The sequence below is a fragment of the Argiope bruennichi genome, chromosome X2, assembly GCF_947563725.1.
Source record: "Argiope bruennichi chromosome X2, qqArgBrue1.1, whole genome shotgun sequence".
In the NCBI taxonomy this organism is placed as follows: domain Eukaryota; kingdom Metazoa; phylum Arthropoda; class Arachnida; order Araneae; family Araneidae; genus Argiope; species Argiope bruennichi.
Genome location: NC_079163.1, coordinates 94,544,886 through 94,564,809, shown reverse-complemented (window position 1 = coordinate 94,564,809; position 19,924 = coordinate 94,544,886). Strand labels below are relative to the sequence as shown.

The 19,924-nt window shown below is 27.6% G+C and overlaps 1 protein-coding gene across 1 annotated transcript; it reads left to right on the top strand.

Annotated features, from left to right (window-relative positions):
- The first annotated feature begins 9,980 nt into the window (after positions 1–9,980).
- On the top strand, positions 9,981–18,415 carry LOC129960982 (lopap-like). Its single transcript, XM_056074765.1, has 5 exons — positions 9,981–10,140; positions 14,228–14,361; positions 15,046–15,134; positions 17,014–17,109; positions 18,215–18,415. The coding sequence occupies exons 1-5, from the start codon at positions 10,036–10,038 to the stop codon at positions 18,352–18,354; spliced, it is 564 nt and encodes a 187-aa protein (XP_055930740.1). The 5' UTR covers positions 9,981–10,035; the 3' UTR covers positions 18,355–18,415.
- The last annotated feature ends 1,509 nt before the right edge of the window (positions 18,416–19,924 follow it).

Sequence of the window (19,924 nt, the reverse complement as noted above, 5' to 3'; positions counted from 1 at the left end):
TGAGTTCAGCACACTATTATCAATCTCAGGGGAAAAGAAAATTCTTATTTTGTGATTATTATGCAATATAAATCTTAAGAATCATTTAAAATTGAATTATCAGAAAAAGCAATTTCCGAATTTTTTAAAAAAATATTAAGTTTATTAAAGAAGAAAAATATAGCGATATTTGGAAATTATAATGAAGACGAATGTAAAGGGAGGGGAAGGTAGAGATGATGACGATGAGCTCTCAATGACGAAGCAATGATATAACAATTTTCTAAAAATACGGAAAAAGGAAAATAAGAAGGAAAAGAGCTTTCATGGTCAGCTTAAAACTTCTCTTAACCACCATCTAATGAACAAGAAGCGATGTACTTTGAAATTAAATTAAAAATAAACTTATTTAATAAGAGAGTTTACTGGTATTTTGACTCTAGTTCACGATGAAATGATGTAACAAGTATTAGGGAATGAAAAATATGAAGCATGGAAAGTATGTAAAATAAGGATAATGATGATAAACGCTTGCTGATGAAATTAAATAAAGAACATCTAAAATTAAGAATGAAAGAAAGTGGGAGGTCAAAAGAATACCAAAAGTAAGCAAGTCGAATTCTGTACATGAAATACAAATTAAAAACTTTGTCTTCGTTTTTTAATTTCTTCAATTGAATTTCAACATTTTACATAGAGCAATATTCATTTTCGTAAACTTGTGATAAGCAATTTTGTTGTATGTCATGCAGTGATGTTATAAATTTTTATTATTAAAATTCTCCTATTTCATAACTGTGACATCATTCACGTAAGAAAGCATCTATTCAAAAAAAAATTAATGTATGTTAGCCTAAAATGTATTGTTTGACTTAAATTACAGCCTTCATACAATAATTTACGTTTTAATTTAAATTTTGAATTCATGAAAATAAATGTATATGTATTGGAATAATATGTTTGAATGCATTCCTCAACGTTGTACATAAATTATAATGTTATGTAAAAATACTTATAGGAAAAAAATGTATTATAGGTAAAAAATATATAATTTTAAAACATTTTTAGCTTGTTTTGGCCATTAAACAATGCATAGAATATCTAAAATGATGCCTATCAGTGTTTAATTGACCTTAAGTTATAATAAAAAAAAGAGTAGTTCATTTTTGAAGCTTTTCTTTTTTGGATTATTCCACAAGATATCTTTACCTACAATCAACGAAACTTCATAATATCCAGTCAAAAGAAATTTTATCGCATTTGCATCAAATTACAAACCACACATCTATAAAGACACATAATCCATATCTAGATACTTTTCCCACTCTTTTGGCATCAAAGGAAAATTTAAATTAAAAATTAATTTAACTCATAAAATCGCAGACTTAATTCACATCTAATGAACTTATGATTTGTTGGAAATAATACATTTTAATTAACCATGTGTTGTTCTTGTTTGCATAACCTCAATTGCAGGCAACTGTTACTTTTGCCGATTTTTTTAATGAATATTAATTGCATCAAAATTCTAAGTAAATAATAATTTATAAAATGAAAAAAAAAAAAAAAACAGTGGACTAAGCGGCAGCTGAAAGTTTTCTTTTTTAGATACTCTACACAAAAAGGAAAATCCAACATCATGCATCATCAAGTGGCGAAGTTATAAATTTGGCAAGCCTTTTGTTCTAACCATTATTATTTATTGTAATAAATATTAGTATTACTTAATATTACCGCGGTACGTTTTTTGTTTCGAAGTATAATGAAGAAACTAGAATAATCAATTTATATTCTTCTTTTTATTCGGCTAGGTACATTTGATACATTTCTATAATTTTAAAATTAAAAATCACATCCTAAATTTTATATATGCATTTTTTGCGTTTTTAAATTGGCGAAGTCACACACAAAATTTGACGAATCGACAGGTTATCAATCCTTTGACAAATGAGGTTTAAATTTTGATGAAGATCTGAAAATTTGGAATTTAAAATGCGTTTTTAGTTTCTGTCACCTAAGCATATATTATCATGTTAATTGTATTTCTTCCGACTTCCATAGAAATCTTCAATTTTAGAGCTGAAATTGAATGCTAAATTTCATCAGTCTAGCTAATTGGGTTTTTAAGTTATCGTGTTCACAGACAATAAAATTTAATTCTATGATTATTTTATTAGATCCAGAAAGATCTAAAGCATGACTATTCATCAAAATGTCTAGGTCGAATTTTTAGATGGTCACAAAATATTTTTATGTGCTTAGCAAAGGTGAAAATAAAAACGAATCTCATTCATTTTAATATGAATTAAAATGATTCGTAAACAACTGCTGTTAGCGCTACCTTTTTTGTAATATTTCTGGTTATAAAGATGTCACTACAGTCTGGGCAGATTAATGAAAGTTAAAAAAAAAAAAAGAAAGAAAGAAAGAAAGAAAAGCATCAACTGCAGAGTTTTTGTTGTTTGTTTGGTAATGTTGCACAACTTTTTAAAAATAATTCATTCCATCGCACTAGGTATTATGTGGTCATCAGAATGATGTTTAGTCATAATGTTCATTAATTTTTTCGGCAAGACTAAATAAACTATGGTGTAAAGGTAATTTTAAACAAATTAATCATTGAATAAGAAGCTTCTAATTCTTTATTATTTCTAATTAATGATAGAAAAATTGCTGGAAGCCATATAAATGACTGCAAGTAATACAGAACAAATAATTAAAATTCAGCTTTTTATATCATCTTTAATTAAAATTAAATAATAAAAATTGTAATAGTTTGATCATGTTTTTTTTCTAAAATCACTTATTCTTCAAGTTAAAAATGTAAAAAGTAAATGCTTTTGAATAAATATTATTACATGAAACATTAATAGAAAAAATTCTCAAAAGGCTGTAATGAAAATAAATTCCTTGACTTGGAGTTAAATTCTGTATTCTTACACGCTGATAAAGTCAGTGCCTTCGTGGCGCCATCTAATGTAGAAACAGAAATATAAAAATGCTATTACATTTAATTATTTTTAATTGCTTCTGCTAACCAAGAACATTTTTAAAAAATTCTAAAATTTTTGGCTAGAAATAAATGCATGCTATTCAAAAAAGATCAAATTTTAAATCACTGGCAAAAATTATTTTCTGAAGCAGAAATAAATTGTTAATTAAATCCTCAGCAAATATTTTTTACAACCATATTAGAACCATATTTAATATTATCATATTAAAATGAATGATATTTAAATATTCATTTCATTTTAATAAAATTAGAATTCTAAATCTATAATTTAGTGTTTTTCTCTTTTATCTTCCTTCCCTTTTCCCGTCCTCCTTTCTGGTGCATGAAGAAAAATGATCGCAGTCGTCAAATGATACGATCTCATTATTTTTCTTACTCATCATTTTTTTTAAGCACTGGAGTGTAAAGTTTTGTATCATTTTGAATGCTGTAATTGTGTCACTAATATTACGATCCAAAATTGAAAGCATAATTGAATCTGATTTGACTGAGGAAAATTTATTACCACTAATGTTTAGTCCTAATATTTATTCAAATGAAAATTAAAAAGAAAGGCAGAAGTAAAATTTCCTAACTAGCGTTAAGATATATTATGTAATTCAGAAGTTCGAAATAATTTTAAAACAAATAAATTTTAAAAGAATGAAGAAACATTGAAACCTTTTGCTTAGAAAGAATGGAAATGAATGCGTATCTACTACGAACCAGAATTCACTGTTGCATTTTTTATTTCAGCCAATAGATGGCGCTGAAGTTGTGATAGATATGCAATGAGTGTTATTAGATGCTCAGTTAAAAGAAAAATAAACTAAATAAAATAATAATTAAAATAAAATAATTACAACATTAGATTATATTTTTGTTATTCATCTTCTGTCCTACCATCAGAAACGGTGCCAACTACTGTGAAAAACATGGTTCCTTTGCTGTTCCTTAAATTCGTGAATAGAGGACGATGCATTTAGTTCTTTAGGATAGACACCAAATGCATTGTCTATTTTTATGTAGCATGTCACTCCGATAGCTGTAGACCCATTTAGTTGTTTAAATTGTAAGTTATTCAATTAGCAAATCATAGCTTTTTGATAAATGAAATTTGGCTTATTTTCATCTGTCCTTTGCAGATAACATCAAATTTTTGTCTTCCATCGTTTGTGATTTATTGGTTTGTGAAATTGCTGGGAACTTCTTATTCACTTTTTATTTAACCACTTAACTGTCTTATTTTCTTTACTATCTAATAAGGATGAGACCTTCTATTTTGGGAATATTTTCTTATTTTGATTCAAATGAAAATCCATTGAATACTTGACTTATCTATGTATTCGAAGATAATAGATATAAAATATAATCTTGATTTATCTATGACTTATCTATACTGAATTATAATCGTTATGAACGGTTTATTTTTTTTCTTACAACTATCAAAATTCGATAAATCGATGCACGTATGGCACTCGGGCAAAACAGTTAAGCGGTTAATGAAGTAGAATGAACAAAATCAACTGTCCATTTGATTAAAATTCAATGCGCTTTGTATAGTATTTGTGTTAAGAGTATGGAGAATCAAACACATGAATTACTTATTAACACGACTTTGATTCATTTTCACGCAGCAAAACATTCACCCATTCATATCTTTTCAGTTTCTCAAAATATCTGCCACTCTGATTATTGATTTGCTCTCATATCTCAATTTTATCAATTACCTTTGATATTTCATGATACAGCATAAATTGCTAAGAATATCTGGTTACTGTCTAAAAATACCTGAGTGAAAATTCTTGAAAATTTTTTCATTGAATTCTTTACCAGAAACAGGAATAAGATCTTACGTTAGAAAAATAAATAAATAAAATCATTGATGTTGGTTAATAATTATAAGTTTTTTTAATGTTAGAATGCGGATTTGCAACCATTCTTTGATACTTCAGACATACTTATGAATCATGAATGGATGAGTGTTAACTAGTTGTGAACTGTACGGAAATACTGTACCTTCATATTGTTTAAAGCGTAGTATGAATCAAAGATTATGGTTCTCTTATTTTTCCTTTAAGATTGACATTGAACAGCAATGAAATATATTTGCAATAGCTTTAACTGATTTTGTTCGAGGTCATAATTTCTTTAATAAAAATTACATTTAAAGCTACTATCGAAATTAACTCATTATCAAGATTGTTTTATACACACACTTTGATCTTAATTTAAGTTCAAATTTCACACTTCTTTTTATATTGTTAAGAAACATTTGAGATCTTCTCTATTCCAAGAATTCTGGATAATTTTCTATAAACACTTAGAAAATTCCAGATTGGGCAATTCCAAATAAAAAGCATTGTGATGTTGCAGAATGTTCTGGAATGATCCAAATTGTTATAGAAATGTATAGAAAGTTCTACAAACAAAATGTAATCCAAATTATAAAATTTTAAATACCTGAAATGTAACAATGTTGGATAATATTCTCGAATGCTCTCAAACGTGCCAGAATTTCCAAAAACTTCTCGAATATTCCAGAATGATAAAGAATAGTCTGAGTTGTCTAGAACGATCGACAATTTTCAAAAGTTTATATAATATTTTAAATTGTTCGAAAACAATACAGTGTTCAGAATTATTCTAGAATGATCTAAAATATTCTAAAATAATCTAGAAACTTTCAGAAAATTCTACAAATTACCAGAATGGAGCAGTGTTACAAAAATTATTCTGAATTTAATTCTGTTCTAAATAATTCACAAATATAATAGGATTTTATGCTTAATAATATTTTAAGACCCCGGCCCCTTCCATTGTGGTTTTACTAGGGAATTGTTAAATAACCGCAGGAATCTTGCTTTGAAATCCGTTCTGTGGCTTAAAAAAAGCGTACATATACGCAAAAAAAAAATCGAAACATTTATGCAATGCCTTATTTTTATATTAACAACAAGAGAGTGCTTTCGACCTATCCTAGCATACAGAGTAATCTGGATGATCATACCGGATCAAAAATTTAATTCAAAGTTTTGAAAGGGAAATAACTCACATTATGATACCTCCCGTTTTTCCAACACTCATTTAAGCGGTACAACCCGCTATAGGAATGGAGGTAAATCAACTCCACATCATTATTTTACCCACCTGAGAAGCGAGAATTTGCTTACTTATACTGTTACTTCACATCCCCATATTTGATGTGCTGTAGGTGTGGTGTTCTCATGTGATATATGTCAAATTCGCAGTGCATATTTGATTTAGAAACCATTTCTACCCCTTTCAGGAAGAAAAAATTAGAATGTAAAGTCACAGAACAGTATAAAACAACTTGCAGTTAGATATCAAATAGCTTAAGCAAGTGCATTTTTCATTAAGATCCTGGCATCGTGTGCTATAATTCGATACTACCTTTCTTTCCATAGCGGCTGCTACTCTTTTTTTTTTTTTTGTAATTGTTTGGCCGTTAAAGATTTCTAGCTTCTTTTGTGAATTTAAAAAAATTCTGGAAAATTGATTGTACTAATATATCTGGTTTCCCAATACCGAAGTAGAAATATATGTTGTTCTATAGTCTTTAGTTTAAAGTTTGATCTTTAAGTTCTTCATGACGAAACTTAAAAGTTGATCGACATTATATTTTTCTTTTACTCCTCACCGATGAAAAGGAATGCAATAATCTCCTGATTTTTCAGCAGAAGTGGGGCTCAAACGCAGATAGTTCAAAAAATGGTGAAAAAAAGTTAGAAAAGGATTTTGAACGACTTTTATTTACATTGGAGGGTCTACCCATACGAGTATAACTTAATAAACAGTATATTTCTGGGTTTATTTTTTAAAAGTTTTTTTACAAGAAAAAACTGCCATTTTTTTTTATTTAAAAACTCGCATTCAATTTCACAAAAAATTTTAATAGCAATTTGGGATTAACAAAGCTGGATTATCCGCATAGTGGTGAATCTGCTCTCAGATATTCGACAGCTTAGTGTATTTCAATATTTCATCTTATTTGACGATTACGGTTTCAAGAAAGCATATTTGTAGCTTATCATATCTGTTATTTATGTTATCTTTTCCAAGTTGAAATTGTGAAATAAAACTGCTTATTTATTTTAAAAAGAAACATAACAAAAATGCTGTATTCTAATCAAATGTCTCTTCAAATGTTTTGACCCTGTTTCTAGAAGTCTTCTAATGAAACTTCCTTCCTGTTTCTTGTAAATATAGAAACAGGATGCGTTACAGCCTGTTTGAAATGCGTTAGATCTTATCAGTTTTCATGTTATGTTTTACAAAATGATAGTTCCAAGATAAATGACGTCAGCAATATCGAGTATCGATCTAAATTAAAATCTGTAAGAAAATTGCAAAAAAATTACGTGATGATACAAATAAGAAATTCATTATTTTCAAGTAATCAAAGAAAGAGATTATTTTATAATATATTCTTACTCACTTCAGAATTTTAATAAGGTTCAATTAATTCTCTGTTAATTCTCTGTCGAATTTTGATAAGGTGCAATTAATAATATAAAAGTATACTAATATGTTTCAAAACATTTTACTTCAAAAGTGGTTTTTCTTTAGGTATGTTTCTTAAATAATCAAAATATTATTCAGTTATATAATCAAAACTTTAAAAATTCAAATATTATGCAAGTTTGTCGTTAAAAATAGTAAACATATTGTTAAAATTTCAAATTCTTTTCGAATTTAGTTAATTCGAAGCTGAAGGGATCGAAATAGGAATTCCATATATTCAAAAATTTAAATTAAGAAAAATTGGGTCTAAAAATGAGTATAACAAGAGGAAAAGACATTTTTTAAAATAAAAATTATAATAAAGATTTATACTTATTATTTATAGATTTATACTTATTGTTTACAGATTTATCTTAAGATTTATACTTATTATTTATAGATTTATACTTATTGTTTACAGATTTATCTTAAGATTTATACTTATTATTATAAGATTAAGTCATTTGTAACTGAACAAAATTTAATTCTTTTAATAATAATATTTTCAGATAATAAGATTTTTGATAAATGAAAAACTTACAGCATTTTGAATTTAGTAATTGTACAATATTTTTATATAAATAGAGCAATAAACATCTAACGTATTCAAAGATTCTTAAAAGAGCATCAATTTTTAGAGTTTTTTTTATTATTATTATTGAATACATTATAACTGGCACAGTTGATATAAAGTATGAAATGTTTCAAATAAAGAAAATTGTTCAAATACCAAAAATTTTCTAACAATTTTGGTGTTCAAATAGAATTAACCAACATTAATTTGAATTGTAGGCGATATTTTAATACTATATAAATAAATAACAAAAGGACCAGAGAAACGTTTGAGTTACTAATGAATTCTAATTTAAAACTTTGAAATTCCCCTGTATTTAAATATCTTTCGTACTTTCCTAAAACTCATTCTTCAATTTATTCAATTATTATCCTGGAATAACAAAGTAAAGCGAATTTTTAATATGCAATTTTCTAATAGTTTCATCAATTGCTTTTCCACTGTATCTGAACACAATTACAATGTTTACGTAAGGAATTCGTGATACATTTGCAGAGCAAAAATAAGTTTCATTTAAGTATATGAACAAAGCTCTTATAATAAAAATCTTATCCTATTGGTCAGCATGAATTCTCCATGCATACTTTCTGACTTTTTTCGCTAATCATAACTTTCTAATCGGAAACTCTAGAAATTTGTGATTTAATAAATATATTTGATTTTACTTTAACTTAAAAAAATGAATGATAGCAATTGAATAAAGTTTATTTTAAGTCAAAAAACGTTGAAGATTTAGTATAAAGAAAATGAATAAAACCATTTATATAAACTTTTATTTGACGTATGAATTATTTGTAATGTTTTCCATAGTATATCAACATATGTTATTCTTCAGAAGAATAGGTTCCCTTTAAAGGCGCAACGAAAGTCGAAAAGGAGGAAAAATTGACCAAACTAGCATTTAATAGTATTTAATCCTTTTTTAACACGCAGATTAGTAGCAATCTATTGAAAGAAAAATCGATACGTTATTTTTTCGCACAATATAAATATTTTTTTTTATTGATACTTCTAATTGGTATGTACACTTTTAAGTAAATTTTTAAAAGTACTTCAAAATGAAGGATTTTAATGTAATACGCATCTTAGTAGACTCCATGCTCATTAAAATTTAACTGTATTTTTTTCCTATTTGGTATAAGTCTATACTGATAGAATTTTAAATAAATAGATCATTTCTGAATTTAGCTTTTATATTTAAGCTTTCGTGCATTATTATGGAGAAGATTTTTTTCAATTTTTTAAAGAATTGAAATCATTCTAAATTTAAAAAAAATAATTCCATTGGGCGGTATGCAAGCACAAAGAAATTAAGCACCTATAAAAATCTGAGAAAATAATTTTGTTATATTTTGAAGTTCAAAGAATAATTTGAAACTTATCAATGTTTTAACACATTTTATACATTTTTAAACAAAACAATCCAACAGTCATGAATGGATTTTACTGAAAGTTTCTTTTTACATCACGCGAATAACCTAATAAAATTGTTTTAAAAATTTTAGATCTCTGAAATGAAGAACATTTGACTCAATACCCGTTGTTATTTTAAATAAATCAGAATAAAATTGATCTAATATATTTAAATGCTTGCTGAATACAATGCATTACACCGCGCGTAAAATTCTAAATTATTTTTTTTAATTCTTTACTACAGGCAAATCAGTTCCAAAAAGAAAAAAAACAACTGACGTACAATTTTTGCCGTATGATAAGCATTTGAAAATAAATAAATAAAAACTGAATACGGTTTTTGAAATTTTCTAGATCAGCTCAAGAGCTATCCCTGCCAAGAAAGTGTTTTGAAAATCGCAGATGTTTTGAATCTCACGTCCAGGTGTCATCGGTCTCACCACTGAGAACTGTGTTTGAGATAAATCAAAATCAAATCGACGTAAAAGTATCTCTGAGAAGTATATATATTCGTGTTCGGGCAAAACATCACTCCGTAAACTTAGGTTTTATCATGTGGGCTCAAATTCTTCTCCTGTGCGCTTCGGCAACCGTAGGGCTTTGTGCTATTGGGTCATGCCCAACACCAAAAGTCCAGTCTGGATTTGAGTTAGAGAAGGTAAAGCTGTTTATCAAGAAAATTTCCTTTCAGAAACATTGTTTTAAAAAGCCCTATTCTTATTTTTTAAAGACTTCTGAATGGATAAATAATGTTACTAGATACAAATAAATTTCGTTGTTCTTTGTTTAAAACTAGCTGAATTCAGCGTTGCTCAACGTATAAATACTTTCATATCTAAAATGTGTTCATACAAAAGTTTTATGTTTTTAAATTTAATTCAAAACGTTTAAAATCTCTTTAATGTATGCAACATTATTTTTAATTAAAATAAAAATATCAATTGCATCAAACAATTTTTCACGAAAAATTACAAAACTGTAAGAAGCGATATTAAACAGCCACTAAAAACTTATTTTTTCTACAACTTACAAATAATTTTTAAAGAATAATACAAGAGTTAATTAAGTATTGCGAATAGTGATTCAGAAAAAAAAGGTATAAAATAACTTAAAATATCTATATTTTTTTATTAGTATTTTTCATTCTAAAGGAATGGCAGTGTAATAAATGAAATAATACTTTCTATAGATGGAAACATAAATTTTAATTAATAAAATATTTACTATTTACTTAATTATTACGGAACTTTCCCTAAAACTTTCTTGGGCCTCAAAACATTTGAGATATTCAAACAAAATTTTTTCACTAGTTTTGATTTCGGTGATTGACCAGCTACCCATGACTTCTTTTTATGTAGGTGAAAAATGTAACTTAAAAAATCCTGTTCGTTTCTTTATGAATAATCTTAAATGTTTCATTCGATTCTAATTTATTACTTATAGAAAATTCCAGCTAACTCTTATTTCCTTTCTATGTTTTGAATATAATCAATCATTCAATTAATTGTCCGGGAATTTTTTGTTTTGGCATGGTTAATAATACTTATTGTTAGACTTCATCTTTAATAATAAATGATGAAATATTACATGTTTTTTTAAAATTAGTAATAATATTTATTATTATAATTCATCTTAAATGATGAAGGATGAAATATAATCTTATATCGATCTTAAAAATCTTTGCTTTAAATTTGAAGGATTTTGTTATTTGTTTTATTTTTCACTTAAGCTATCCCTTTCCAACATAATTTTTAATTGTAGGATTTTTTAGCGCAAAATGGTAATCTTATTTTTTAAAAATATATTTTACTTGTTCATAGTAAATGCGATGTTATAAGATTAAAGATGATTCGTTTCCTACATCAATGCTAGTTTGTGCAAAAATTCCAATATATTTTAATAATGTAATCTAAAGAAATAAACGAGTGATTGTTTCAACCAGGCATTCATTGATTTTCAGTAATAATATTGTTATTATTTCATATGTAATTTGATTTTGCTTTTGTAGAAAACGTATTCTTGATTAGATTGAAACTGCAAATTATTTCTTTTTTTAATCTAACATTTATTTGTAATAATGGCTATCGAAAGGTTACTGAAAAAAGATACACTAAATGTATATATAAGTTCTATATGTTGTAAATAATTATCTTTAGCGTGATAATCTTTATACATTTTTAGATAATTTATAAGGAGTTGCCATGATATAATTTCTAAAAATGCCCACCTAAATATATGAATTATCTATAAGATTAAACAAATATTAAACGCTTTCCTAACCACTACATCTGATTTTTTTACACCTTTTGAAATATGCATTGATTAGAACTATTGAACAAAAAGGCTTTATTTCAAATAATTTCTCTGTTTTCAAAAAAAAAGAAAGTTATGGCAAAAGAAATTGTGAAATTAAATATCTGTAAATCATATAGCTGAATGAAAAAATAAAAAGAAACAATTTGACGATATCTCTATGACTTCTCAAACGTGAAGAAATTTACAAAGGATAGAAAGAAGCTGTTTGCTAAAATAATCGGAAATAAAAATGGCCATTGGCTTCTCGTCCATCGAAGTTGACATGATTTCGCACCCTCTATAGATATTTCAAAAAAATATTCTTTTGTTGTATCCCTTGTCGCTATCTTATGAAATGAATGAAGACTTTGATTATTTTAAAGAATGATTTAAATTAATTTTCAGTTAGATACTACATCTGTAATCTGGTTGTGAAGATGTCTTGTTGTTTTGAAGCTTCGTTGCGATTCAAAATAGAGCTCAGAACGTTTCTTGGCTGCAGATCAGAAATGCTCTGAAAATAGGGCAATTGGCACATGGACATGACGGAGAAAATACGAAAAAAATGTAGATAACTAATGGTATTGATGATATAAAGCTGAACAACCTTATCTAATCATAAGAAAATTAAGAAATTGGCAATGTTTCAAAGCTTTCTTTTCTGTTCTTTTATTTTCGTTTCGTGTCTTCTATGTTTTTTTTTTCTTTTGGGTAATTTTTTTAATTTCTTTTTGATATTCCCTTCACTTACTGGTTACTAAGTATTATTTAAGTATTTTTTAAAATTTTCTTTCCAAAAATCAATTATTTAGCTAAACTAGGATTGTTTACCAGGGAATAAGCCTAATACAAATAATTTTTAAAAAGGACATTTATTAGAGTACAAAAAAATAAAAATATTTTTATTTCGATTGTTTTCCACTTTTTATAATTATTTTCATTTATAATTATTACGAACTCGATACATTCATTGATTCTCATATTCAATATTTGATGGAAGGAAAGGAATTGAAATTAAATTAATGGATTAATTGATAGTTAATTCCTAGAGATAATAAAACAATACATTGTATGAGATAATACACTGACAATTCACTAAAAAATTTCACATCTCTAACGCATTAAAGAATGAGTAAAAAAACATATACAAATTTCCATCTTTCTAAACATTAAACAAAATTAAATTGGATATAGGTTAAATTAAAGTATTAAAAATTAAAGTATTTCAAAATACATTTTCAAACTAACGTTTCTTCATAGTACTGAGAACGGGATAGACTAAGGACACATTAAAATATGGTAATGCAATAGAATAAAATGAAAAAGAAAAACAAAATTTGAAAATGAATCCAAACTTTTAAAAGAAGTTAATTGTTAATGTTTTGAATACCTTTTATGTTGTTTCTTCTATCTTGAGTTAAGTCTCCCCTAGAAAGGGTAAAAGTTGCTACAGAATGCTAAGTTTATTACAAAATAAAATTTTAGTTTGTTCAGGCCAAAATAAGATCAAATATCTATTAAAACGAAAGGAAAAATGTTTTCTAAATTGTAAAACTATTAGTTCTGTAGGAAGAATGACGGTGCATTTCTACAGGAAATTGTATTATGAAAATTATTCCTGCTAAAATTCAATGATAAAAAAATTCAATTATTTAAGGAGATCATCGAATTCAACTGTTATTTTTCCCTCAATTGAAATAAAAGAATTCGCAGTTGAAACAAGTTTAATTAGATTAATTGTAGTATTAAGATATTTGAATAGACAACAAATCAACAGCCTGAAACTATAACTAATTGTTTTAGCTCAAAATGTTTTTTTCAACCGTGCAGAGATATTTAGCCGAGTGAGATCCAGTGATGACTCTAACGTTCTAGTAAAATTCCTAGGAGATCCATGAGAGCCATTTTCTTATAAACTGCTTGCATTAACATCCATTTGAAATCGTTGTCCTTCAAAGGGTTTGCAGTTCACCAAGTGCTGTGAAATCACACGGTGAAAGGTTTGATCTGTAGGAGGAGTGACTGAGAATTGGCCATGTATGAGTCATAAAAAAAGAAATGTTAGAGCGAAATATTTTGGATTGTTCCGCCTTGATAGCAATTAGATCACTATTACACTATAACGTTCCACCTTCTTCTATTCTATATTTTGATCTTTGGAGTTCTTAGCTCATTAACATACGATGATAAATTTAGATGGTGATTCCTATTAAATATTATATGTCTGTTTATGTTAGGTATCAGAAATCCCATCCATGTATATATTTTTCATAAGGCCTCTTTTAGTACTTTCCTATCTAACTAAGTAAACAGTACCTTTCACTCTTTTATAACTTAATCCTATTCGTCGGCGTTTCATGGAAGTATTCAACCAGTTATTTATTGAATGATCCTAATGATGTATCTATAATAATAGTTGGTAACTGCTTTTATTAATGATTCGTTCATAGCTTTCTGGAACATGGTACTTGCTCGAGGCATCTGCTTCCCTTGATAGAGTTTCAAAGAAATGCTCTAAGTTCATCCTCGACAAGAAGACAGCTACCAAATCTTCCTTCCTCCACAAATACGTTACCAGTGTCACGTAAGTATTGAGAAAAGGCATATACTTTAGTGTAAAAGAATCTATTACAATTAATCTTTTGTTATGAAATGAATCTGCATTCAATATAATTTTTACTCATAAATTTTATGGGAAAAAGATCTTTACCATTATAGAATCAATTCATTGTTTAATGAATTGATACTTAAGAATTGTTTCAATTTATAGAGTAATCCTTATCTGTAGAATGGTTTTTCTGATGCATAAGATTTACTTTGAACTGAAGAGTAATTATCTTTAGAATTCTGTTTCTATCAAATGCACAATATTTACTTTAATTTCAAGAGTAAGCCATACCTATAGAATACTTTTTTTCACTAATGCATACGATTCCATTCAGCTTTAAGAGTAATCAATATCTCCAGAGTGCTTATTCTAATTAATGTCAGAGTGCTTATTCTAATTAATGTCAGAGTGCTTATTCTAATTAATGTATAAGATTTACATCAAATTTAAGAGTAATCTTCATAAATAGAATTCTTTTTTAAATTAATTCAAATGATTTACATCAAATTTAAAAATAATCTATATCTATAAAATACCTTTTCTAACAAACGCATAAGATTTACTTCAACTTTAAGAACCATAAGTATCAATTTCTAACTAACATGCAAAATCAATAATTATTGGAGAAATTTAGTACATTTATACTGTGCTTCTTTGCAGAGACAAATGGAAGTCTGAGTATTCTGAATTGACTACGCCCAAGAAGGAGGAGCCCGCTAAGCTTTTGGTCAATCCTTTGAAAGGAACCAGTAAGGACAATTTAACATTTAAACGTGTTATTATTTTTATTAGTTTCAAGGTATCACTATAACTAGATTAACAAAAAGATCATTCGACTTTCTCGCATACGAACACAGTATGGTGCGTTTCAGGTAAAACAGTAAAATGGAGAAACCCAAGTTGGTATTTTGGACGTCATTTCTCCCGATAGGTCAAGAATTTCAGAAATATCGGCTACTTTCGTAACAATATTACTTACTAAATTTCTTTTATTCTTTTTACTTCAAGATGGCTCATGAGGTCACAAAAGCTGTGTACAATTTGACTAGGTCTAATGCTGCATGTCAAGCCGACTCGGTCATGCAAAAGAATTACTTTCTTGTATATCCATATTGCACCATGTAGCTATTGGACCTATTCTCTTTCTATCCAGTGCCCGAGCAAGCTCAATTCCTATATTACTAGAAGTTGTGCCTTTTCAGGCGGGTGGTAATCTTGATAACTATATCTCACATTTGATTGTAACAAATTAACTAGCAAAAGTTGTAGAAAACCTCCTCCACATTAGCAATTTTTTTAAAAGATAAAAAAATAATTGTAATACATGTAAATATGTAATAATATTAAATGTAAACAATAAAGGCATGGAATTCTATAAGCTAAAAACTTTACGAACACTCAAATGAAAATTAATCATTAAAACAGATGAAGGCAAATAAGGATCCTCTAACAGAAAAAAAAATGCAACATCAAATACAAAATTCAAAAAATGTGGAAAGAATATAATGGCAAAAATGCTAACTCGTCCGTGAGGGGAGAATATAATGAATCAGCAAAAATATGAAATAATAAGAATAAAATATCTCTGCTCATTGGCTATTGTTAAAATCCAGCATAAATAATGTAAATAAAAATGGTAAGCTTATAGTCCAGTAATTAATTTTTCATTCATGCTTAACTTCTTCGTATATCGATAAATCAGTCACTTTAAATATAAAAAAAAACTTTCTGAGTTGATTTTAAAACTCTGTCTAGGGCTATAGACGATGCTGATTTAATTTATTATAGTTCATTTGGTGGCATTCTAAGTATAAATACAATCAACATCCAGTGCCATTTTTTAATTTTGATTCCAGCTTTAGTATGCAGCTTAGAATATAAAATTTTATTTGGCCAATATATTTTAAAATTTTTTCTGAGGCAAGTAGTTTCGAAGCATTATTAAATGTGATTTTATAAGTTTCCTTAGTGAAAGAAAAGACTAATAATACGGCCATATTAAACACGTGTTATTTGAGTTTGCCGTTTTATTTGAGACTTTTATGAATCTATGCATCGTAATGATTACGTTTTGCAATATTGCGTTCACATAAGCACGGGTATACAGTAAGATAGACACAGTTTCAGGTGCCGTACTCATCGCTTGATCAGAGTTCAAAAATACGAGGTTTGCCACAAAATAATCCTCGTGCATCTTTCAAATCAAGATGCCAATTTAACTAAACTAAATTGTAATAATCTGAATATTGATTTCAGGAGAGAGCACTATTTTTTTATTCTTCGGGGGGTTAAATACATGTTTTTCTCGGAATATGATAAGTGAAGTCTATTTTTCAATAAAATATGTGAGCATTTCATTAATAATTCATATTAAATTCAAAATTTAAAAAACAAATTTCAGTAGAAAAATTAAGAAAAGCAGAAGGCAGCAAGTGATTCTATTCCCTCCCTTTTTATTTTCAAAAAATTATTTAACTTCTTTCCTGTTTGTTACGCTCTAGAATTTTGAAATTTTATACACGTGGGCATTACTCTTTTCCCAATCTAGCGCATTAATAAAAAATGTGCTTTCGAAATTTTTTTATTAATTTTAAAAAGTTAAGTTAATATATTTCTCTCTTTTTTTAGTTATGGCTAGAAAATGGCCTTTGTGGGTTATTGACACTGACTACGAGAATCATCTCATCACGTATTCTTGCCACAAGCTTATGCTCGCTTACACTGGTAAGTCCGAATTTTTATATTCTTGAAAAACACATAACTCTATGATCTAGACATCGTGTTTCTTTCTTATTTCACCATAAAGCGTTTCTGCACGTCTTATCATTGGTAGAGTATTAAGTAAAGAATATTTAAGAAGTGTGATATTAAAAAAAAAATCTGTTTTCAGAAACACTAAAGATCTCAATAAGTCAGTATATTGTGTAAAATACGAGAATAAATTCAATTGTATTGTGAAATTTTCAAAGACATGTCTACTGTTAGTGGAATTCATCTCGTATTTCCATCATTTTTTCAAGGATTTCTTGAGTTGTTGGTAATTAAAATTATGCTATGCACACACAGAAGAGAAGCATTCGTGTAACTAATAGATCATGTTCAACAATATCTTTATAAAAAGAAATAAAACATTCCTTTAATGGTGGTTACTAAATTTTTAAAAAAAATCAGCTTATTTCTAAAACATGCTAAAAATACTTTATTTCATCTCTAAAATGCTGATCAGTAAAGAATTTAACTAAGAATTTAATTAACAACATTTCGCTTCAAAAGTATTTGAATCAGTTTACGAACGTCGTATTTAAAAAGAGATTCAAAATACCCTGCGATTGGAGGGTTAACGAATTATTGTGAATCGATTTTTTGTTACTTCTTCATAAATAACATGCCACTGAATGCAACACATTTGTGTTAATGAAAAAAAAAAGCTGGACATGGTAGGCTTAGTTTCGGGAACGTAGGATCGTGCACTGGAAGACTGCCTTGTTGTAGACCTGAAGCACGTTAAATCTGTTTTTGCAGGTTAGAAGTCCTGCAGCTGGGTCCGCGTAAGGCTGGGTAGTTCACAGAATCGGATACTTATAGAATCGGAAGCTCTTATCGTCTGAGTTCTAAAAGGGAATGTTAATTTAATAAATCAAAACTTGTTATTAAAAGTAAAATGCCTGGAAAGGAGTGACAATGGCATTATTGCAAATTTTTTTGGTTTATAAATGAGAAAAGTGAAAACTAATCACGCATTATTAATGCTAATTCTGCTATTAATGCTATTTCCTTCTTTCAACCAACGACATTATGTGCCATGTCATAAATAATTTTTCTTTTACAGAAGAGATATATATTCTGTCGAGAACCCCCAAAATTGACGACAAGAAGAAGACAGAATTGTACGATTTGCTGAAAAAGCGAGATCTGAACCAGAAGAACTTGGTTGAAGTTGTTCAGGACGAAAAGGACTGCAAAGAGTAAAACTGTGACTAAAGGCCCTTAAGTTTCATTGAGACTGAATAAATTATGTTCAAATAACGCTGCTTATGTTCTAGTTATTTTGTGAGGCAAAACAGGCTATTAAATAGAAGACAGATCTCTCAAAATATCACTTTAAACAATTATTGCGAACACAAAATTTTCATTTTATCAAAATAAGATTGATTACTCTTTTGACATTTGAAAACGTTTTTACTGTCAAATATTTCAATTTTGCTTATTTTTCGACATTTGAAAGTTATTCACATTTCAAACGATTTCAATCTTATTATTTTTTTTTTGACAATTGAAAATAATTTTAAGCAATAAGATTATCCTTTTTTTTTCTTTTTTTTATAACAGTACGCTTTTCTGAACTAATAATTATGAAGAAAAACCAAAAAAAAAAAAAAAAAAAAAAAAAACGAATCAGTATTTTTGCATGGATTATAACCTACACTTGTAACGATGTCAATAACCTCAAAGTTTTGTCAATAAAAGGATAAAATTCACAATAAAGGACAACAAGTAAAATAATTCAAACAGTTTTTAGTTACGCCTTTGAAAATAAATTTTAAGTTGAGAATGTCATTTTGTCTATTAAAACAGAATTGTAGTTTGATTTTAGCTCTTATTTGAGAAAAACATTCTGATTTTTATTATTATTATTAGTTGAAATTCTAAAAAAAACAAATATCAACAGCTAATAAAATACGAATACATTTTGAACTGTATTTGAAAGTAACACACAGCACATGATTGCAATAAACTGCAGTAAATAATTTTGACTAAGGAATTTTAATTCACAATTAAAAACCGTTCAGAGTTTATGTAAAAAATAAAGAAAAAAGATTTTCTTAAACCAAAAAATAAAAGACAAAAAATAAAATTTCCATTCTTAGTGGAGGGAGGGAATGAAGTTTTCAAACATCAGTTAGAAAAAAATAAAATTGCAGATTATAAAGAATCGAATTAACCAATACCAACGTCATGAATGAAGTTTTGGTGCATTACCACAGTGTAGTAATAAATATTCACAATTTATATTTAAAATGATTAAAACGGAAAAAAAATTAACCAATAAAATATAGAGACTAAAATTAAAAGCAAATAAAAAATACAGCAAGATACACTGAAAACTTCATTATATGGATTTTTTTTTCTTTTTTGGTAATCTCTTATACTTTAGTTGTAATAATCACGTCCGGGTCAGCAATGTGGGAGATCGTGATGAGTGAGGATAGAACTTGGGACCTCGTGGTTCACACCCGAGTAACACGACCACAAGACAAAAGCAATTGCCCGCGTTTCGTAGCTGTTAGCTGGCTTATAAGCTCTTCACCACAAATACATATGTTACCGTAAATGACTGAAAACTGAGAAAGGCAACATTTTTCCATTAGATGTCGAATAAAACTATGTGAATGCCGACATTCACTGGAAAGTGACGATATTTATCAGATTTCATTTCTTACAGGGTAACATATATAATATATACATTATTTGGTCAAAAGCATATGGACACTTTTGAATTAATTCATCTTTCCAAATTTCTCCAGAAAGACTATACAAG